At 43.7% G+C, this 23,348-nt stretch overlaps 1 protein-coding gene across 1 annotated transcript in view; it reads left to right on the top strand.

Annotated features, from left to right (window-relative positions):
- The window catches only part of Cachd1 (cache domain containing 1), a 226,216-nt gene extending 205,381 nt beyond the window's left edge, over nucleotides 1–20,835 (top strand). The window contains exons 20-27 of the mRNA XM_042685056.1: nucleotides 136–296; nucleotides 638–724; nucleotides 1,655–1,771; nucleotides 3,533–3,684; nucleotides 6,078–6,239; nucleotides 8,215–8,292; nucleotides 9,514–9,615; nucleotides 19,101–20,835. Coding sequence (XP_042540990.1) covers nucleotides 136–296; nucleotides 638–724; nucleotides 1,655–1,771; nucleotides 3,533–3,684; nucleotides 6,078–6,239; nucleotides 8,215–8,292; nucleotides 9,514–9,615; nucleotides 19,101–19,339 — 1,098 coding nt within the window. The 3' untranslated portion in view covers nucleotides 19,340–20,835. The remainder of the gene's footprint in view (nucleotides 1–135; nucleotides 297–637; nucleotides 725–1,654; nucleotides 1,772–3,532; nucleotides 3,685–6,077; nucleotides 6,240–8,214; nucleotides 8,293–9,513; nucleotides 9,616–19,100) is intronic.
- Nucleotides 20,836–23,348: the final 2,513 nt, after the last annotated feature.

Here is a 23,348-nt window from a genome sequence, read left to right as displayed (position 1 = left end):
TACTATTTTTATAAGCAGAAACAAAGTCTTATTTTATGGTGTTTTCAGCAGATGGATGAAGGGATGTTTTCGCCAAGGAAAGGCTGAGTTTGGGCATTGTTGTCTGTCATTCCTGACACCTTGGTTTTTCTGTAGGGGGATCTGACGAACCTTGTGCATGGCAGCCACTGTTCTAAATACAGACTGACGAGGATCCCAGGGACCAATGCCTTTGTTGGCATTGTCAATGAGACGTGCGACTCCCTCGCTTTCTGTGCTTGTAGCATGGTGGACCGGCTCTGTCTCAACTGTCACCGGTAAAGACGGGCTGGCTTATGGTCCCAGTTCACAGCACTGTTTAATATTCTAACTGATGCTGGGCATTTTGAAGTCATCCACAATATAAGGAGGGGGAGGGAAGTGTCCTGAGGAGAAGGAAAATATGGGTTACAGAATCTCTCTGAGCTGAGTGCTTTGCATGTCCTTACCCACATGGTAGCAGATTAAAGCCAATTGTATATTTAAACCTTCAGTGATAATGTCTATTTTAACCATCATTTGTAACTGGCAAAGGATTCTTATTTTTTTAATTTTACTTCCCCACTGTGTGTACCATATGCTGTTGTTAGACTTGGTGAGTCTCTCTTTTGATTGACAGAATGGAACAAAATGAATGTGAATGTCCTTGTGAGTGCCCACTAGAGGTCAATGAGTGCACCGGCAATCTCACCAATGCAGAGAACAGGTAAGTGTGTGTGTGTGTGTGTGTGTGTGTGTGTGTGTGTGTGTGTGTAAGAGAGAGAGAGAGAGAAAGAGAAAGAGCGAGAGACAGAGAATATATGTGTTTGTGTATATTTGATTTCTATATACAGAAATATATATAAAATACTATAAGGCCTCTTATAAATTTATTTTGGGTTTGGATATGCAAAGATGATTCATTCTAATGGTGAACCTAGTGAGGCAGATTTCAAATTATATCCATTTTGTGGTTAAATTTAAATGCTTATAAATATCAAGAATGTAGATGCTGTGTTAAAAAATAACTAAACTTATAAGCACTTACTAAATACCTATCATGTGTCCGGTACTTTATGCATACTAAGTCACTCAGTTTTTAGTTAACCTGTGATACGTATATAGATAGTTATTATGCATGCACTCACAGATTGTACATGCACTCACAGATGATATAGTGTCACTTATTACTTATCAGCAGACTGTAAGACCTGTTATTCATGATTAATATCATCCCGATAGCTCCAAACAGTGTATATACCAATACAGTATATGTTTGTTTAGACATAGGGTATAATATGTGCAAGGGCCCTCATTAATATGAGCTAATACTATTTACCTTGGAAAAGTAAGATAGAGAACTTTGAGCAAGGGAAGTAATGCTCACTTTTGGTTTTATGCAGCCCTGCAGTGTTTAATATTAATGATTTCATACATATATGTAAGTCACAGATATATGCACATATATTATTTCTAGTGTACATAGATATAAACAAATTGGGGCTCAGAGTAGTGAGGTAATTGACCCAAGGTTTTAAAGAGTACCAGAGCCAGGAGTGCAACTCAGATGTGACTGACCCTGTCAACAATCAGGGGCAAAATGAGCTCAGATGGTAGATAGTGTGGATCCTGACCTTAAGACTTGTTTCCTGCATAGAAACCCAAGCTGTGAGGTCCACCAGGAGCCTGTGACGTACACAGCTATTGATCCTGGCCTGCAGGATGCTCTGCACCAGTGTGTCAACAGCAGGTGCAGCCAGAGGATAGAGAGTGGGTAAGCACACCCAGCTGAGAACAGCAGCCTGCAACCTTGTCAAGATTTCCCCTCTATGTTTATCTTCCTACTGTGGGTGCTCTAAAAAGATACCCATTTTTCAGCTTGGACACAAATTTCCATAAGCCTTCTGTCCACCCAATTAGATGTCCAATTCCCACTTTTACCATTATTTGGCATTTGTATAATAGGCTAGAGGCCTCATCTGCGGTGGGAGAGTGTTTCTTGAAATAAATGAGGGGAGACTTGAGATAAAGAAGCAAGACACAGGAACAGGATTACCAGGGCCCAGAAAGAAAAGCCAGCTGTCATGGCCCCTGTGATACCTTGAAACTTGTTCATTTTCCTTTCTTAGAAAGTATATGTGAGCTAGTACTCACACCTATAATCCTAGCTACTCAGGAGGCTGAGCTCAGAGGATCTCGGTTCAAAGCCAGCCTAGGCAAGAAAGTCCACGAGACCCTTATCTCCAATTAACCACCAGAAAACCAGAAGTGGTGCTGTGGCTCAAATGGTAGAGCACTAGCCTTGAGCTGAAGAGCTGAGGGACAGCGCTCAGGCCCAGAGTTCAAGCCCCACGACCAACCAAAAAAAAAAAAAAGAGGGGGTATCTGATTCTTGGCAGATTTTTAAAATTTATTTACTTTTATTTTTATTATTTTTCTCAGTAGTACTAAGGTTCACACTTTCTGGGAACAACACTTGAACCACCCTAAGTGGCACTTTTTGCATTGGTTATTTTTGAGATGGGGGTCTCACTTTTTGCCCAGGCTGGTTTGGACCACATATGTACACTTCCTGTGTAACTAGGTACATGCCCCCACGTCACCTTTTTATGAGGCAGAGATAGGGTATTCACAAACTTTGTGACTAGGCTGATCTCTAACCACAATCCTCCCAATCTCAGCCTCCCAAGTAGCTGGGATTACAGGTATGTTCCTCCATGCCTGTCTAAATGGCACTTTGGAAACAAAAGTCTACATGTTTCCTACTCTCCCTACTCTTTGCAAGGGTGTTTTGGACTAGACATCATGGAGCAGTGGCTATGGTAGACCAAGAGGGTAGGAAGAGCAATTAGATAGATCATAGTTGGTGGTTATCATTTGATGAAGCAGAATAAAGGTATAGAAGGAACAGCCAGCTCTACTTTTGTTCCTTCAGCAGAGGAAGTGTCTACCATTGCATTGGTTAATTGGAGATGTTATATGGAAACCCATACCAATTAGGTTTGAGAAACACTGACAGTGATGTGTTCTCTTAAGAGTCATTGTGGACAGAATATATTAAAGGCTCGAAGAAATTGCCTGTTAGGAAATCTGTTTTAACTGGCCCAGTAATTCCTAAATGTATTTGACTCTTTCCTTTTTATTTAAATGATGACCACACATGGGAAATGTTAGACCCAAAAAAAAAAAATCTAAAACCTTGGGGACCATTTCCATTTGGTAATTTTTTAAGAACGATTTTGAATAACCCTGCAATAATCCATAATGTGTGGATGCCCTGATTTTAATTCACAGGATAGTTGCATTTCTCTTGTTTGCATGTAGTTGAAAGACATAAACTAGCTCTCACTGGGCAGATTATTGCTAATACAATTTTATAAGGAAAGAGAATGCCAGGGCAATACTCCCAGTACTACTAAGTCATGGATCCCAGAGAATTGTGCAGTGCTCTGGCTGCATGCTCCTCCACCCCACCCCCCACCCCACCCCACTCCACTCCTGTGCTTTCTGTAGCACAGAACCTTGTCTCCGGCAGGGACTGCTTCGGTGTGCTCGACTGTGAGTGGTGTATGGTGGACAGTGATGGGAAGACTCACTTGGACAAATCTTACTGTGCACCCCAGAAGGAATGCTTTGGGGGGATTGTGGGAGCCAAAAGTCCCTACGTTGACGACATTGGAGCCATAGGTATGTATATGGGGAACCGGGAGCAATTTTGATTTTTAGATACAATCTTCCTGCCTCTGTCCTAGGACCGAGTGCTGTAAATAATAATCCTCAGCCCAACTTTTCCTGATTCCTTTGACAGTAGTCTTTAGTTACAAAACAGATAATTACCTTCAGAGTTGGCTCGATACTCTGTGCAGAGACAGCAAAGCGGCCAACTCATCTTGCCAAATTTTGCAAGCCTGGAATTCATCCCCATAAAGCTTGCTCTGAGAAACACAGGCCCTGATTTCCGCATGGCTGAACTTGGGAGTGTGTTTGAATGCACCCCGCAGCTGTCAGAAACTCGTAGCCTGCAGTGTGCAGAACCGTCACAGCTTGTCTCTTCCCAGCTTTCCTTCTTGTCTCCCTCCTTGTAATCTTCACAGGGCAGGAGTTTTACAGCTCCAAGTCAGTATTTAGGGGCTAGGGTTAGTAGACAGCAGAACAATCCAGCATCTTAGGGGAGGGGACAGGGATACCAAATGGAGGACAGCCCCGGGGATCCAGCCCCAAAAGCTGCAGAATGCTGCCAAGGAGCCTTTTCTAGAATTAACCCCAAATATTCATTCTTAGCTGGCAGGTGTGCCAAATATTTGAAGCTTTAGTTAATACAGAGGCTCTTCAAATTATGATTGGGAATAAATCCCGACCAACCCATCCTGAGTTAAAATAATAAGTTGAAGTGCATTGGCTCTACCTAGCCCATCAAATGTTAACAACATAGTACACAGTAGGGTCTGGCAGCTTACCCTTGTGATCCTGTGGCTGAGAGAGCTGCCACCACCCAGAGTCATGAAACAGGATCCTGCCTCATGTCACTAGCCTAGGAAAGGACACCGATTCCAAATCAATGACAGTTTCCACAGAATTCATTCACTTCTCTACCATCAAAATGCTGGGGGGAAAAGTCAAATCATCAAAAGTTAGGGATTGTCTTCTAACATTGATGTGAGTATGAGTGTGTGTGTGTGCACACAAGAGCGCACCAGTACTAAATCTTAAACTCAGGGCCTGGGTGTTGTCCCTTACCCTTTTCACTGAAAGCTGATGCTCTACCACTCAAGCCACAGCTTCACTTCTGACTTTTTTGGTGATTAATTGGAGATAAGAGCCTCATGGATTTTCCTGCCAAAGTTGGCTTTTGAACCATGATGCTCATACCTCAGCCTCCTGAGTAGCTAGGATTATAGGCATAAGCCACCAGCCCCTGGCTCCAACCTTGATTTTTAATAGCTGCCCCATGAATAAGCCTCCCTAGAAGAATAAAGGCCCTTATGTAAGGGAAGGTTTGGGTTTTATTGTTATTATTTATGGTTACTTTTAAAGGTGATGTACAGAGGGATTTCAGTTATATAAGTCAGATAATGAGTACATTTCCTTTCCTACAGTGTCTTCCCTTCCCTCTCTCCTAGTCCCTCCCTCGCATCTCCACCCACAGTTGTATAGTTTATTTTCATCAGTGTCCAGTGAGCTCTACTGCTGTACTTTTTCACCCCTTATCCCTTGAATTTTGTCCCCTCTCCACCACCCTCCTGAAGATGCAAAGATGCAAATACACATAACTAAAGAAAAGATGACAGAATCATCAAGAAATAAAAATGTTAGAAAAGAGAGAGAGCTTGCTTCCATATCAAATGACATAATTTTATTCTTTCTAATGGCTGTGTACAATTCCATTGTGTATAGGTACCACATTTTGGGGATCCACTCATCAATTGTGGGGCATCTGGGCTGCTTCCTTATCTTAGCTATTGTGAATAGTATGGCAATGAACATGGATGTGCAGCAAGGGAAGGTTTTGAACTTGCCTATTACTAATGAACCAAGTAGGGACACACAGCTGAGATGAATTATGAAGTCATTCTGTGCCCACTTGCACTTCCTAGTGGGAAGAGCAGAGTAGATGCCTTAGAAGGAACCAGAGCCCTGGAATTCCACCTGTTTGGCACTTACTATTATTGTTATTATTATTGCTATTCATGTCTCTTGTTTCAGTTGGGTGAGTCATAGAACATCCCCCTCCCCAGGCCCCAGATAGGCCCAGAGTGCCCTGGCCTATGTACCCAGTAATATTTCCTCTCTTCCAAGAGTAGCAAGCACTCTGTTAGCTCTGGATGCTATGTATACAGGAATCTCCAAATGCCCACTTGCAGTAAGCCTTGCCCTGTATGCGCTTGCTCTGTTCTAGCAACCAACAGTTAAGAACCTAGAGTGAAGTCTTGGGTCCTACATTCTGGTGGGTATTTCTTGAAGAGCTTAGAGGCATATCACAGCTGTTTACCAATACTCCTGCCACGGTGGCCTTTCCCATGTCACCACCCACCTTCCACCACAGGTGGGAAATCTTAGAAACATCTGCTTGCTTACTGCAGGTGATGAGGTGATCACCCTAAACATGATCAAGAGTGCTCCCGTGGGACCTGTGGCCGGAGGGATCATGGGCTGCATCATGGTGCTAGTCCTGGCAGTATATGCCTACCGCCACCAGATCCATCGCCGAAGTCACCAACATATGTCTCCTCTTGCTGCCCAAGGTGAGTGCAGAGGGAATCCCAGAGGCTCCTGTGGGTTGATCCAAGGCTAGAAGGACAATGGTTGGTTGGTTAAACCTTGAGAGAGTTGGGAGAACAGTGCTACATGTCCAGCTTCTTTGGAATCATTTAAGACATTTCAGCAAGTTAGTGCCTAAATCCTACCAGCCTCCAAGAACTCTCCTCTCTTCTTGCCTACACTATACACTAGCTTACCACGGTCTGCTATGGGTAGGTAATTCAGAGGAGCTGGGTGCAGGGTAGAAAATTTTGTGTCCCAGACATGCTGCCCTTGCAGTTCTGTAAAGATAAGTGAATCAGAGATACCCCAGATCATTAGTGCCATGATCACAAGTTCATATCATTGCAACTGCTATTACGTGTGTGTGTGTGTGTGTGTGTGTGTGTGTGTGTGTGTGTGTGTGTGTGAACATACATTTGAAGAGTCAATCTCTTGTATCCCTTGGAGGACTGAGGCTTGAATTCAGGGCTTTGGATTTGCTAGGAAGGTACTGTATTGCAGAGCCACACCCACTGCACTCTTTTGCACTGGTAATTCTGAAATAGGGACTCACTTTTTCCTTGGGCACTCCACCTATTTTATACTTCCCTATAGTAGCTGGGATAACGCATGCACATCTCCATGCTCACCTTCTTCCTTTGAGGTAAAGTCTCACAAACTCTTATGTCTAGACTGGCCTGGAATTGTGACCTTCCCTCATCTCAGCCTCCCTGGTGGCTAGGATGACAGGAACATGGCACTCTACCCCACTATTGGTTAAAAAGTGGTCTAGTCTGTTTGCTTCAGACTGCAGTCCTTCCAGTCTGCCTCCCGCATAGCTAGAATTACAGTTATCAGTGTCAGAAAAATAGTTGTTTATCTGAAAAGAGTCATTAAACCCAAGTACAAAAGAATTCATCTGTAAACATGACCTTGATACCAAGGGTTTTAAGCTGTTGTTTGTACTTGCATGTGTGTGTCTATCTCTCTATAGCTGTATCTATGTCTGTATGTGTGTGGTCTATCTGTACTGAAGCTTGAACTCAGGGCCTGAATGTTGTCCCTTTGACGTGTGTGTGTCTGTGTGTGTGTGTGTGTGTGTGTGTGTTTGCGCGCACATGCGCGCGCGCATTCTACCACTTAAGCCACAGATTGTCTTCTGGCTTTTTGGTGGTTAATTGGAGATAAAAAAAAATCTATTGGTCTTTTCTGCCCAGGCTGGCTTTGAATCACAACCCTCAGATCTCAGTCTCCTAGCTAAGATTAGAGATGTGACCCACTGGCTCCTGGCTTATCCATACTTACTAAAAGGAACAAGACCATTTAATAGTCATCCCCAGTCCCCCAGGGATGTGCTATCCTGACCTTTACAAAGATGGTTTATCTTTCTCCCTGGCCACTTCCTCAGCCTTGCAGCAGTACTAACAGGTTGATGCTCAACCATTTGGTGACCACAGGGGAAACATTGCCTGAGTTAACCCGAGGGATGGTGACAGAGCATGCCTTTGTTGAGATTTGGCTGAGCAAGGATGACCATCATCCAGTGTTGCCTTAGGTTTAGCCTTTGACAAGTTTTTGCAACACTACTGAGTCAGCAGTCAGCCATGGGTTAGACCCTTTTCCTCCCATATCAGGGACTGTAGGAGAAATTAGCCATTATTTGGCTCCATCCACTTCTTTTCTCCTTTTAGTCCCTGTTTCCTCCTTTTAAAAGTGTGATGGGCTGGGGACGTTAGTTCATTCCCTTCTAAAATGAGATTCACTCTTGCTGTTGTTTTTGTTTTGTCTGTGTGAGGGATTGAACCCAGCACATGCTAGGCAAGCATCTTCCACGGAGCTAAATCCCAGACTACGTCCCAGATACACGCTGGATGGAATGCTGTCACCCAGCCATCACATGGTTGCTCAGCAGGGTATTAAAGCGGGTGGTTTTGTTTGATTAAATAGTCATGTTTCTCTCTTTTTAATGATGGGTAGAAATGTCAGTGCGTATGTCCAACCTGGAGAATGACAGAGATGAAAGAGACGAGGACAGCCACGAAGACAGGGGTATCAGTGAGTATCCAGCTGCCGTGTGCAGCCGCTGTCAGCAGGAGGCACATCCACAATAAATATTCCTCTCATGTCCTTTTGGCTTGTATTAAAATTTAAGAAGCTTTGACAGTTGGCTGCGTTTCTTTTTTTTCTTTCTATCCCACTCTCCCTTTTTTGTTAGGAATAAGTGAAGGGCTTTGCTTTGTTTTGGAAAAAATCTCAGAAGATTTCTTTTTTTTTGGCATCAAGTGGCCTAAAAAAGCTTGGTTATGCTTTCCTTTCATTCTCCCCCTCATTAACTTTCCAACATAGTGTTTTAAAAAGAGAAAGTTTCTAGGATGCATTTGTTTAGTCCCTTAGCTAGTGTACACAGTCCATGGGGGGAAAAGAGCATTTTCTTTATCAAAAGAGAGTCCTGTTGATGTTGAGGTGCTCTGACCTTCAGTTCCCTGAGAAATGAAGTTGTGGGAGTAAGTACCTCTCCCTGCATTCAGCCCTTCCCTCCTCCCCTCCCTTCCCTTCCCTAATCTTCTCTTCCCTCCCCCCCTTCCTTGCCCTCTCCTCTCCCCTTCCCTTCCCTCTCTCCTCTGCTCTCCTCTCCTTTCTTCTCCTCTCCCCTCCTGTCCTTTCCCCTCCCCTCCTCTCCTCTCTATCTCTCCTAAGATTTTGTTTTGTCTAGTGTTGTGTTTGGTGCTGGTATTGGGCCTGAACTCAGGACCTGGATGTTGTCCCTTAGGTTTTTCACTCAGGGATAGCACTCTACTACTTAGGCCACAGTTCCACTGCCAGCTTTTTGCTGATTAATTAGGAATAAGAACAAACTTTCCTGCTCACACTAGCTCCAAACATCCTCAGTACCCAGCCTCCTGAGTAGCTAGGATTATAGGTGTGAACCACTGGTGCCTAGCCCTAGAATTCTTTTAAAAGTTATCCAGGCACCAGTAATTCATGCCCATAATCCTAGCTACTGAGGAGACTCTTTTCTCCCATTAACTACCAAAAAGCTGGAAGTAGAGTGGTGGCTTAAGGATAGATCACTATCCTTGAGCAAAAGAAACTCAAGGATAGAACCCAGTCTCTGAGTTCAAGCCCTAGGACCAGCACCAAAACAAAACAAATATTATTTAGTCCAGCTGTTAGAGTACTCTGCTAATGTGTGACGGCGCATGCTCCGAGCAAGGGCACTGACCAGCATGAAGGTGCTGGGCATGGGTGGTGCTAACTCTCCTTGTCTTCCCGCAGTCAGTAATACCCGGTTCATAGCCGCAGTCATTGAACGGCACGCACACAGTCCAGAAAGGAGGCGGCGCTACTGGGGCCGGTCAGGAACAGAAAGTGATCATGGTAAGATCTGGTTTCCTGTGTGAGAACCTGTGAGATGACTATCGCACACACCACCTCCCCTCCTCCCCGCTCTCCTGTTCTGTGCTTCATTTCTTAACAATTTCTATAGTTATTATTAAGGTGGTATACCGAGGAGATACCATTTCCTGAGTCAGTAATGAGAGTACATTTCTTTTTTTTTTTGGACAATGTCATCTCTTCTTTTACTTTCCCCCAGTTTCTCCTTCCCATCTCTGCCCACAAGTTACATAGGTCATTTTTCACATCATGTTTACTGAACAGCATGATTGCTTTTGTTCACCTTTCCTCTCTCCCTTTCTGTGCCCTTTCTTCTACTCAACCCTAAAAAAAAAACAGTAACAACAACAAAAGCATGTTTCCATTTCCCAGAGTTCATTTTAATAAATAGTATTTTAAATGCTCAGAGAAGTTACATTTGAGTTCCTCTCTTAAAGGTGTCCTCCTTTAATCTGACAATTTGTGTGCAAATGCAGAGTCCTGTATAGGTTATCATGTCGAGTTATATTTTAGATCTAACTTCCCCATATGAGGGAAAACATGCAGCACTGGTTCTCTGAACTTGGCTTATCTCATTTAGAACAAACCTCTCATGAGTTGTTGGAGGTCCATCCATTTCCCTGAAAATCCCTTTCCCTTCTAATGGATGAGTAAAATTCCATTGTGTGTGTGTGTGTGTGTGTGTGACCATTTATTCATCTACTCACCTGTTGTAGGGCATCTGGGCTGTTTCTATAATTTGGCTATTGAGAATAGTGGAGCAGTAAATATGGATGTGCAAGTGTCTTTACCATATCTTGAGGATTTCGTGTTTGTGGTACTAGGGTTTGAACTCAGAGCCTTGTATTTGCTAGGTAGGCATGCCATCACTTAAGCCATACCCCCAGCTCTTATTTGCTTTAGTTAATTCTCAGATGAAGCCATGTATATTTTTGCCCAGGGCTGGCCTCAGACCATGGTATTCCTATCTATGCCTCCCACCTAGCTGAAATCATAGCTATGAACCACCACATCCAACTCATTTGTTGAGATAGAATCTCTAACTTTTTGCCCATGGTGACCTGGAAACTCTAACCCTCTCAATCTCTTCCTCTGTCATAACTGGGATTACAGCCTTGAACCACTGAGCCCAACCAAAGCATTACATAGTTTGACTTAGTCTCAGCATAGACAGGTTGCCTCTGGCCACCCAGCTCGCTCCCAGGTTTCTCTCTATAAACAAGTTATTCATTTAGTCTTCATGGAACCTGTTCATTCTTCCACTTGTTTCTCAGTGCAATGGATAGACATTCCCTTAGGGCCTACCACCCAGTGTTGGTGATGGAACACAACTCACTGAAGGATCTCCTACCTGTGTACCCTTGGGGCTTGATTAGAGTCTTAGCCTTCCTCTAGTCTTCCCAGCCTGTTGTCTGGCTTTGTCTGGAATGCTCAGAGAAGTCTTCGCCAAAGCAACATTTTGCACTGAGCCTTAATGGAAAGTTAGGAGTCCAGGCTTGAATTTGTCCAATCATCAGTGACATAAAGTTCAGTGCAACTAATGCTCTGGCAGTTGAAGCTGAGGGGGCACCAAGAGCCATGTGAAGGAAGCCCTGAAATAGGGAATTCTACATCCTCTCCTGGAGAGATCACCCTTCTGCCCCCCCTAGGCCTCTCTCCTTCCTGGTATGGCAAAGAACAGCAGGTTCTCCGGGAGCATCGCTGCCACAGTGTGTTTCCATACCAACAGGAGAAGTTCGTGAGATTCCTTCAGGCAGCCAGGGTGGCTTGGGGCACAGCTGCCAGCCAGCGCATCAAATTCCCTTTGGAAAATGGGAGCAGCCGATCCTCTGCAGTGTAAACTTAGACTGTTGTTCTCACTTGGGTTTTCACTCACATTGTTCCCACAGAGCACATAGAACCTTTGGTTCTTGTGGGAAGCCAACACACAACTTAAATTTTTCAGTTTCTTGACTTCCTTGGCTTTCCCCTCTCCCCCCCCCCCCCCCCCCACCAAAAAACACTTTGAACCAGCATAAAATCTTTCTGCTAGGCAGTTTTGTGTCCTCTCCTTTGAATACCAAAGCAGGTTTGGGGCTACTAAAGTTCAACAGAAATAATTTCTTATTCAGCAGAGACACTGAATACATTTTCTCTCATTCTCTCTCTCTCCCTCTTTCTCTCTCCCTCTCCCTCCTCTCTCTTCCCCTCTCCCTCCCTCCCTCTCCCCTTCTCTTCCTCTCCCTCTTCCCCTCTCCCTCTCTACCTTTCCCTTCCCCCCTCTCTCCCCTTTCCCCTCTCTCCTTCTCCCTATCCCTCTTTCCTCTCTCCCTCTATTTCTTCCACCCCCTCACATCAATAGCAAGTTGGGATTCTGACTGATGTTTCTGAAATCCCTTTGGCCCCTCCCACTGTCTTAGTAAAATGATATCGAAAGCGTGTGCTGCAATAAAACTCATAGTGCAGTGTCAGTATCCGAAACCCAAAGAATCCAGCGAAGGGCTTGCCTGCTTTCATTTTTCCTCCCAGTAATTGGATCCCTGTTTTCTCTAAGGAATACAATACTACAGTTTTTCAGGCAGACAGAATGTTAACACAAAAGAAGTAGAAGGCAATGACATTCCCATATTCCCAAGGTGTCGTAAAATCAAGAGAGCCTAACCACGTGATATCGCCGTCCCGCAGCTGCCCAGTGGGTCACTAGAAGTGGTGCCATCATGTTGCATCCCTGTAATGAGGATAAACAGGGTAAACTTAGTACATGCATCTCCAGCCTCATGGTTTTATCCACACAGGGCTGACTTACCTGAATGTTCTCTCGTGGAGTGCTAGTAGGGGGCATCTCCAGTTTGCTGGGTACTATAAAGGGAGTTCAGTGGAAAGAGTGTAGAAGAGTCAAGCCAAGCCAAGCTCATTTTGAATTCTACCAGCCACCTTTCTTTTTGTTTTGGTTTGTTTCTTGGCTTGTTTCTTTTAACAAACTATTGAGATTCTAGCAAGCTACTTTGGGCTTTAACTTCCTAGCTCATTCATCCTTGTTTTCATTCTTTTTCTTTTGATACTAGGGCTTGAACTCAGGGCCTGAGTGCTGTCCCTTTTTCACTCAAGCCTGGCACTCTACCACACACCTCTGTTTCTGGCTTTTTGTAGGTTAATTGAAGATAAGAGTCTCATGCATTGTCCTGGCTTAGACCCATGATCCTCCAATCTCAGCCTCCTGAGTAACTAGGATTAGAAGTTTTGATTGATTTCCTAATTCTTAAAACTTAAATACTCTACCTGTTGTGTTGTGAGGACTAAATGCGATTGCATGATAGGCTTGGAGCTCAGGCTTAACCTCTCTGTCTATATGCCCCACCCCCCCTCCCACCCCCTGCTCTTCCCTGAAGGGATTTACAACGCAGGAGGAAACCATAAATGAATGCATATATTCCTGAGGCTGATTCAAGCTGGGGTATGACTATGTACTTAGAAGATATGGACAAAGAAAATGGAGAGGAGACAGTTCACTTTAGGAAGCCACAGTGGCAACAGAACTGTAGCCCTGATCTGTGCTGCCCAGTGGTAGATTTCCATGAGTCTTTTTGGTGAAATGCACAAAACCCATGCTGTGACCATTGGAGTTCCTACACATGGTACAGTTAAGAGCAGAGCCATCCCAAGAATTAAAACTGAACGTTGACCAGCTAAATGTGGAAGCTTCCAGATGTATTTTTCATTAAAAATATTCTACGTGGCTAGTAGGGTCTTGAAGTTTAAAGAAATCCGATTGTAGGCTGAGTACACTAGCTCACTAGCTCAAGCCTGTAATCTTAGCTAGCTACCAGGCAGAAGTTGAGGGATGGATCACATTTGGAGGCCAGCCCTGGCAGAAAAGTTTGGAGGGCTTCATCTCAAACTATGGCTAGGTGCAGTAGCATGTGACTGTTATCCCAGCCACTGGGGAAGCACAGTGACTTGATACAGCGTGAGCTGCCTATCATCCCCAGCAACATGGGAAAACACTAATAGGAGGATCATAGCCCAGGCTAGCCCAGAGAATAAAGTACGATCCACCTCAAAAGCAACCAAGGCAGAAAGGGACTGGAGGTTTGTTTTAACAAACTGTTGGAACCTTAGTAAATTAATTTGGACCTCAAATTATGGCTCAAAAGTATGGATGGCTCAAGTGATAAAGGAACTGCCATGTAATTCAATCCCTAGTATTGTAAAAAGAAAAATACTGTTTTGTTTTGTTTTGCCAGTCCTGGGCGCTTGAACTCAGGGTCTGGGTGCTGTCCCTGAGCCTCTTTGTGCTCAAGGCTAGCTCTCTACCACTTAGGACACAGCACCACTTCCAGCTTTTTCTGATAAGAGTATCATGGACTTTTCTCCCCTGGCTGGCTTTGAACCATGATCCTCAGATCACAGCCTCATGCGAAGCTAGGGTTACAGGCATGAGCCACCAGTACCCAGCTCTAATTTTAATTTTTACACTTTAAAAGGAAAGCTACTTAAGTTGAGAATATTTCTTGGAAAAGCAGGTCTGTGTGTGTGCGTGTATGTGTGTGTGTGTGTGTGTGTGAGAGAGAGAGAGAGAGAGAGAGAGAGGGTTCTTGGGATTGAGCCCTGGCTCTTGTACATGCATCATATGTGCTCTGTACTGAGCTACATACAACCATGGCCCCAATTATGACAATATTCTAAGAGCATTTAAAAGTGATTGTTTATCAGCAGTTACAGCCAAGTAAACAGAGGTGACAGTTACTATCTACATATGCTTATTGTGTTTCTGCTTTGCCTAGTATTACCTTGTATTTCTCAGTGTAAATCAACTCCTAGTTTATTTTTAATTAAACATCAACATATATTTGTTTCTTGTGACTTTATATTTCGGTTACTATTATTCGAAGCTTCATACTTGCGCATACTGAGCAACAATTATTCTCCAGCAAAAAAAGAGGAATATTCCCTTTGTTCTCAGAAGATTCCAAAATACTTGAGGCAAATACTGAAACGTGAAAATAATAGTCAAAAAGAGAACTGTTCTACAAGTGCTCCCATATCTTCCTGCAGTGACTCCCTTTGGCCACACGGTGGTGTCTGAGTCCCTAGAGAGACCTAATGTCCCTAACAAGTAAAAAGTTTTACAGAAACCATGAGATACATGTGTCAGCAGAGCACCAAAGTCTAAGAGTCTAGTCCACATTCTCTTTATGGATGCCTGGTCATCTTCCTGAGGCCTGTTCTCACCTGAGATTGTCTTTGCAGATACTTTTCTACACATGCCTCAGGAAAGTAATAAGTTCTCTAAAAGTGTTAGCAGACATTTGTGTTCAAGTAATGATTCCTCATACTGGGTCAGGGCCCTGTCTGTCCTTAATGATTGATCACTGCTCCCAGAGCAGAACTGCCTGCCACTGAGCATTTCATTTGTTCAGTGAAAAAATGTGTCTTAGTCCTGCTTCTACACCTTCTGATTTCCATCAATTTTGAAAAAAGGACCATACAGTTTAACCACTAGCATCTGTGCTAGTTTTTCCATCACTGTGACAAGTATTGGAGAGAAAGAATTTAAGAGGAAAGAAAGCCGGGTGCTGGTGGCTCACTCCTACAATCCTACCTACTCCAGAGGCTGAGATCTGAGAGTCACAGTTCAAAGCCGTCCTGGGCAGGAAAGTCCTTGAGATGCTTTATCTCCAATTAACCACTAGAAAACCAGAAGTGGTGCTGTGAATCAAAGTGGTAGAACTTACACTTGAACAGAAGAGCTCAGAGACCACACCCAGGCCCTGAGTTCAAGTCCCACAAATGACCCAAAAAAAGGAAAAAGGGAAGAAAGATTCACTTTGGATCATGGCTTCAGAGGTTTCCATCCATGATTAACTGGACCGTGGTAAGGTGGAAAGTCATGGCAAAAGGACGAAGTAGAGCACATTCTTGTATCTGGTGTGGAAGGGCTGGGAATGAGTTATTTCTTCCCATGGTATCTTCCCAGTGACCTACTTTGCCAACTAGACCCAAGCCCCAATAATGCCAGTGTATTCTAAATCCATTATGGAATGCTTCATTGGTCAAGTCAGAACTTGCAGGAGCCAATCACTTCCCGAAAGTCCACCCATCTTTAGTATATGAGCCTTGAATCTCAGATCCAAATAATAGCAGTATGATAACAACGAAACGAAATGGCTGAGGTATATGGATTGTACTCCAGGAGGGGTGGTCTGTGCTGAGGTGCTCATTCAGAAGCAGTTACAGACGGATAGGACAAAAGTAAAGTTGTCTGGAGACAGCTACATCATCCCTATCCAGCAGTAACCAGGTGGCCTGGGGCCAGCCTGGATCAGTGTATCACTGGACTCTTGTCAAAACCCCTGGGCAGGACTCAGTAAATCGTCCAGTGGTTTCTATATTAAATAAGACTAGTGAATGTCGTGCCAGGCAAAACTTGGCAGGCAGCAGAGATGAAAAACTATCCCTGGGGTATTTGAGTAGTCCACATAGACAAAGAGTCTTTGCCCAACTCATGTCACTCTTTCTGCAGGCAGCATGAGATTCTACCCTATGTCACTCAGATTTCAGAGTCTTGCACCAACTCTCATTTTAGACTCAGCACTACCAAAGCTGAGAAGCTGCCGAACTTGTCCTGGGTAAACGTCTTGGGTAAACGTATCACTATTTCCCCAGCCTCTGAACCTGGAAGCCTTTGGCCTTATCCGAGGATGGCATCTCCCCCAGCATCTCCCCCAGGCAGAGCCATCCAGCTTGCTCTGCCCTGGAACAGTCTCTTGAAGCTACCTGTTGCTCCATCTCCAGACACTGCTAGGATCCCACTCTAGGATCCCTCCCCTCCCCTATGAACATCTCCTGGAGAGTTGTGGGCTCCAATCACTGTCCTCTGAATCTGACTCTACCTTCCTTCTGTCCAGCCTCCTCATTGTCACTCCACCCCACCCTGCCATTGCCTGTCACTAAATCTCTTCTTGAGACTTGGACCAGCCTTCGTGACTAGCCTTCATCTGCCTATCCAGTGACATTTCCTACTTCCTTTCCCACACACCAATCTTGTCAGTATTGCCCAAAGCCAGCAGAGTCTTTCAGCCATTGTTCAGAGTTACTGCATGTGTTCGTACCTTCCACTCTTTTCTTCACCTAGTGAGCTCCTTGGCTTTGCAGACAGTGCTCCTGTATTTGTGAGTAATGTCATATGCACGCCACAGAACTCTCAATAATCAGCTGTGCAGAAACAAAAGCTATTCCTTCCTGAGCTTGGGGTTTCTGGATCTCCTCTCTCATCATTCTGTGAGACTTTTTTTTTTTTTTGCCAGTCGTGGGGCCTGAACTCTGGGCCTGGGCACTGTCCCTCAGTTCTTCAGCTCAAGGCTAGTGCTCTACCACTTGAGCCACAGCGCCACTTCCAGCTTTTTTCTGCTTATGTGGTGCTGAGGAATCGAACCCAGGGCCTCATGCATGCAAGGCAAGCACTCTACCACTGAGCCACCTTCCCAGCCCCTCTCATCATTCTGATTTGAAGTAATAGTTGTCTTCACACACACACATACACACACCATTTCACGGTCATTCGCGCCTGATAGTTTAACAACTTATAACTGTCCAGCCCATTCCTTATTTTAACTTCATTCCCAGCTGAGCTATTGTAATAGCTTCCTTTCTCTTCCATCCATCCTTCAAATTGCCAGCCAGACTCCCTTAATACAGAAATAATTGTGCCAGGATTTTTCCAAAAACCTTGAATCACATCTCCATTTCCTTCTCTTTGACATGATCTTCGGGATCTAACTTTAAATTACCTTCCACTTGCATGTGCTCTATTCCCTAGCTAGCACACATCCAAGCCACAGGTACAGGGACTGCTTTCCATCTCCTCACTTCTGTGGCTGGTCTCATCCTGTCTTTGCTCAGCCCTTCTTACCAAACTCCTATTCATCTTTCTTACCAAATTCTTCTTCATCCATTTAAGACCAACTAAAATATTAGTTCTGAAATGCTTCCTCACTCCCCACCCAGAATAGTGATTCCCTCTTTTGGATTGCAATCATACTTCCATTATGCCATTCATACTATCTGCATTAGAGGATGCCTAGTTCGGTTAGCATCTGACTCATACTTAATTGTAAACTCATTAAGGAAAGAAGACATCATTTATTCATGGCTTGTCATCCCCTCTTCCAGCCCATATGGTCTGCAGCTAATGAGTAGTTCATTCACCTGTGCTTGGTATTTGTTTTACTTCTCCCACACTGACTTTTCAGCTTCTTCTGATGGACCAAGTTTGCATCTTTATATCTCCCCTGAGACCCCAACATAGTGACTTGTACACAGGAGGTGGCTAATAAATGTTTGCTGACTGTTAAATAATTCTGTCATTTCAGTAACATTTCATTGAGGATTCGTTTGCCTTTCTCGGTTTGTTTTTTTGTTTTGTTTTGGTTTTTGCACAGAACATACATTTTCCATCATAAACTCCTCTTGCTTGGCTGTGTTCAAGCAGATCAACTTTGTAGCCATAAATGTGGTAGCACTTACCATGAGTGAAAGCTGATTTGCCAACTGTAGATGTGGCAAAAATATTAATGAGCTGTCACTTTTCAAAACGTTTAAGGGGAGATTTCTGCAATATTTAAAAACATGCCAGGATTCCTGAAACAGAATCCTTTGATCAACAAAGACATTTTCTTTTGAAACATGCATGACTTCGAATTCTGAAAGAAATTAATGTTTAAACACAGCAAGCCAGCTCACACAGAGAATCGCTGATTCCTCTTTCAGTTGCTATGGGAAGGTATGGAGTTAGTGTTTTATTAAGTGCTAGAACCCTGGGCAAGTTCCTTAACTTTTCTGATCATCCTCTCCCTCCTTTGTATCATGGATATTAAAATGCATGCCTTAGCAATGTACAAGAATTACCTGACATGCGTGCCTGCTGAGGAGCAGGTGTGCAAGTAATGGTACCACTTGGTTTTTTACTTACGGCACCGGATGCAGGATTTCAATGCTCAACTTTTCCCCCACCCACCCAATGGATCCGAGTCCTGTTTATATCTTTCTCGTAGCCACTGATCACTTATTTGTGTGGATTTTTTTGATGCAGGCAACACTCTTAATCACCAGAAAAAGGTGGTATAGCACCCTAATTGCCAATGAGAGATAGATAGAGGGATGGATAGAGGAGTATATGAGGCGATTCCCTTTTTTCTTTTTTAATCGTTGTTGATAAGGAGATTTGGGATAAGGGATCCTTGTTTACTTTGCTACCATCATACTTTAATTACCTAAAAATAACTATTGATTGTGCTATTGTTTTTAAGAGAAAAATGTTAACTCTGGAGCCCTTTAAAAGTAAGCCACCTGCATCTGTTGATAGTGTGCAAGTGTTTATGCTTACATATGGCAAAGATAGGAGCAACTCCCCCTGTCCTAGAAGTTCTAAATAGATTTTCTTTGTGTCTTGAAGCCATCAGCTGCATCTTTGTTTATTCCTTTTCTAGGCTACAGTACGATGAGCCCACAGGAGGACAGTGAGAATCCTCCATGCAACAATGACCCTTTGTCAGCTGGGGTTGATGTGGGAAACCATGAGGAGGACTTGGATCTGGATACCCCGCCTCAGACTGCAGCCCTACTAAGCCACAAGTTCCACCACTACCGCTCACCCCACCCCACCCTTCACCACAGCCACCACTTACAGGCAGCTGTCACAGTACACAGCGTCGATGCGGAGTGCTAACGATCTCTTCACCTCCACAAGAAGATGGGATCTGGGACATACAGAATGTCCTGGAAAGAAAAAGAGCCTAAAACCTGCAGGAAAAATGCAGGCGATCCCTGTGGTTTGTGCTTTGTCTTGAGTGGTCTCATCCATTTGCTGCAGGCTGACATGTTTAAAAACAGAAACCACCACCAAATCACGTTTGTGAGGACTGATGCTGGCTCGGGAATGGAGGGGAAAAGGAAGCCTGATTAATAGACCTGCCATAACGCTAATGGAATGGAACAGAAGGCGAACCTCCAAACACAGAGACACGTGGGTAAAGGAAACGGAGCCAGAGGAATGTTCTCAGGAGCCAGAAGCCTCCGGCTGTCCTTAACTGGAAAAGAGGAAAGACTACTCCACCGGAGACAGGGGACGTGGCATACTCAGGCACCCTACGTGTGCATTGAAGATTGTTCTTTGTTTCTTAGCGGTACCTAGACACCATGATTGCTGTGTGGCACTCAAATGTTAAGCTCTAAATGATGCATCTCAAAATTTCTAAGTAAAGGATTATTTTTCTACTATTTATTGAACTTTGAAACATTCTCAAACTTTGGGGGAGAGAAAAAGGAAACATAGGAAAAATTCTCAGCAGTTAGCCCTCCCTGATACATGTGTGATGATGTGATTCTTTGACTAAGGAGTTCTATTTCTTATTTAACTGCTTAGCATCCCACTGCCCCAAAGTGCACAATGAAAAAAAAAAAAATGAAGAAACCTTTCTCTCTGGCTTGTTTACGTCATTTCCTGGAAAGAGCGTTTTATTTGTAATGCAGTATTCTTTCTCTGATTGACAGAGGTGGATGGGAGGGGCAAAGAACACAAGATGTTTGAAAAAGGAAATTTGTTTCTTTAGACTTCATATCCAGTCCCACTCAATACTTTTCTTAGGTTTCTACGAAATCTAACATGACAACCCCAGCCTCTCAGTTTGGTCAGGGTCGCATTTATTCCTTTATTCATTTAAAATTTTAAAATGTCTCATTTTGACTCTGAGAACATTACTCACATAAGGGAAGGCATTTTAAAATTGTGGAATTTTGGTTCTTAATTAAAGATTTCTTTTGAAATCATAGTATAAAGCTGCTGCCAGTTATCCAAGAAGTTACCCACCAAACTGCTTTTGATTTATATAAGGATTGATCAAATCTGGCTACTAAGACATGGGACATTGTAACTTTAAAGTAGTGTTCTAATTACAGTGATGTATTTTAGATTCACATTTTGTGATTCAAATATGTTATAAAGACCTTCTTGCACCGTGTGTTGGTGAACCTCCATTTATATGTAGTTGGGAAAAAAAATTCACTGAATAATGTTTTAATGATAGGATATTATGATATAATGTTTTAAAACAAATGGGTTCTTCAACAGTACAGAAAGTAAACTATATTATGTGCTACTTGGCGACCCCTTCATACTGTGTATAAAATTGCAGTCTAGTGAAATAAACTACGCAACTGACAGTGTCATTGGCTACAGTGAATTGTTACTGCACCAGTCTTCATGCTTCAGAGCAAGTCCCTTTTGTTGGTGGCGGTAATGGTGGTGGTCATGGGGCTTGAATGCAGAGCCAGGGCACTATCCCTGAGCTTTTTCACTCGTGGCTAGCACTCTACCACTTTGAGCCACAGTGCTACTTATGGTTTTCTCATGGACTTTCCTGCCCCGTCTGGCTTTAAACAGTGATCCTCATATGTGTAAATCCAGGCAACTGTGGCTCACACCTGCAATCTTAGCTACTCAGGAGGCTGAGATCTGAGGATTGCTATTTGAAGCCAGCCCAGGCAGGCAAGTCTGGGACACTCTTATCTCTAATTACTCATCAAAAAGCTGAAAGTGAAGCTGTGGCTCCAGTGGAAGAATGCTAGCCTTGGGGGGTGGAAAAGTCTCAGGGACAGTACCCAAACCCTGAGTTCAAGCCCCAGGACCAGCACTACAAAATATATATACTAGGGCTGGGAAGGTGGCTCAGTGGTAGAGCGCTTGCCTTGCATACATGAGGCCCTGGGTTCGATTCCTCAGCACCACATAAGCAAAAAGAAAAAAAAAGCCGGAAGTGGCGCTGTGGCTCAAGTGGTAGAGTGCTAGCCTTGAGCTGAAGAGCTGAGGGACAGTGCCCAGACCCAGAGTTCAGGCTTCACGACTGGACCCAAAAAAGAAAAAATATATATATATATATGTATATATACTAAAAATGTGTGTGTAACTGCTGGGCTGGGCACATACTTCATGCCTATAATCCCAGCATTCAGAAGGTTGAAACAGGAAGATCTTCAGTTTGAAACCAGCCTGAACTATAAGGAAAAACATGTCAAAAAAATTGTTTAAAGGACTCAGTGGTAAAGCACTTACCTAGTATAAACAAAGTCTAGAGTTCAATTTTATCCAGGGAAAAAAGAAAAATGTGTAAAATGCAGCATCCCTCTTCTTGAGCAGGTAAGTCTCCGTTAATATTGAATGGTTAATTCTTTTAGGAAGGGTTGGTTGCCTGGGATTCCTATTCAGAAAAGTAAACCTCCATGTGATACATTATTGCCCCTCAAGATGAGGGACTCTGGGTTAAGAACCTAGCTTGCTGGTTGAGGAGGAGAGGGATTCAAGTGGAAATGTGGTCTTTCCAAGAAAGGAATCACAAAGCTCTGAGCTGAATAACAAAATATCTCCAGCCTGCTCAAACACAGCAACAGAAATGCATTTCATATCATTTACAATGAGACTCTCCTATCCTGAGCTCTAGATGGAAGTGATCAAATGTATATAACCCAAGCAAGAAAACTGCTGGCTTTAAAGATTTGTGGAGTGTGACACTTGAGTTTCTGAAGGGTGTCCTAGAGTTGTCAGCTTCTACGTTTAATCTTTTATCTTCCCCAAGTATTCTATGTAATAATGTTTAAACATTTTGTGGTGGTGGTAATGATGTTTGTATTGTTACTATTATTTTTTAAAGTAAAACAGGAGCCAGATGCTATGGTCTTACGTCTGTCATCCTAACTATTCAGGAAGCTGAGGTCTGAGGATTGCAGTTCAAGGCCAGCTCCAGCAGAAAGTCCATACAACTCATCTCCAATAAACTACCAAAAAGCTGGTAGTGGAGCTGTGGCTCAGAACTCTAGCCTTGAGCACAAAAGCTCAAATACAGTGAGCAGGCCCTGAGTTCAAGCCCCAGGAGAAGCACACACACACACACACACACACACACACACACACAAACCCAGTAACGTGTGTGTGTCGGTGTCGGTGTCTGTGTGGGGGGGATTCTAGTCCTGAGGCTTAAACTCAATGTCTGGGCACTGTCCTTCAGCTTTTGTGCTTACCTGATCCACAGCTCCACCTCTGGTATTTGAGTGGGTAACTGGAGAGGAGCTGGGGCTGGCTTCAAACCATGCTCCTCAGATCTCAGCCTCCTGAGTAGCTAGGATTATAGGTGTGAACCATCAGTGCCCAGATGGATTTTTTTCTCTCATGCTGACCACTGTTTCATGTACTTCTGATAGCATTGTCTATTAAGGTCTTTACTGGGAATCCTGAAGAAAGATCCTATCAATGCCTTCTTGCTCCCCAAGGCCTCCTGATACTGATAACCAACACTACTTATCAACATTGGTAAGTATCAAGCTCAGGGTATTCCTAGTCACTTTGTATGGGGAGAAAAGTAAACATCTTTGGAGCCCAAGGCAAATAGGATCCAACCATATTTATAACATATGCTTATCTGCTCTTCAGATATATTTGTTTTGCCAGGCGCGGGTGGCTCATGCCTGTAATCCTAGCTACTCAGGAGGCTGAGATCTGAGGATCATGGTTCAAAGCCAGCCTGGGCACAAAAGTCCGTGAAACTCTTATTTCCAATAAACCACTAAAAAACCGGAAGTGGCGCTGTGGCTCAAGCAGTAGAGTGCTAGCCTTGAGCTGAAGAGCTGAGGGACAGCACCCAAGCCCAGAGTTCAAGCCCCATGACTGGACCCAAAAAAAAAAAAAA

This window comes from Dipodomys spectabilis, unplaced genomic scaffold, assembly GCF_019054845.1.
Source record: "Dipodomys spectabilis isolate Male_0828 unplaced genomic scaffold, ASM1905484v1 ptg000002l, whole genome shotgun sequence".
Classification (NCBI taxonomy): Eukaryota; Metazoa; Chordata; class Mammalia; order Rodentia; family Heteromyidae; genus Dipodomys; species Dipodomys spectabilis.
The sequence above is the reverse complement of the archived record's forward strand: the minus strand, read 5'-3'. Positions and strand labels throughout refer to the sequence as shown.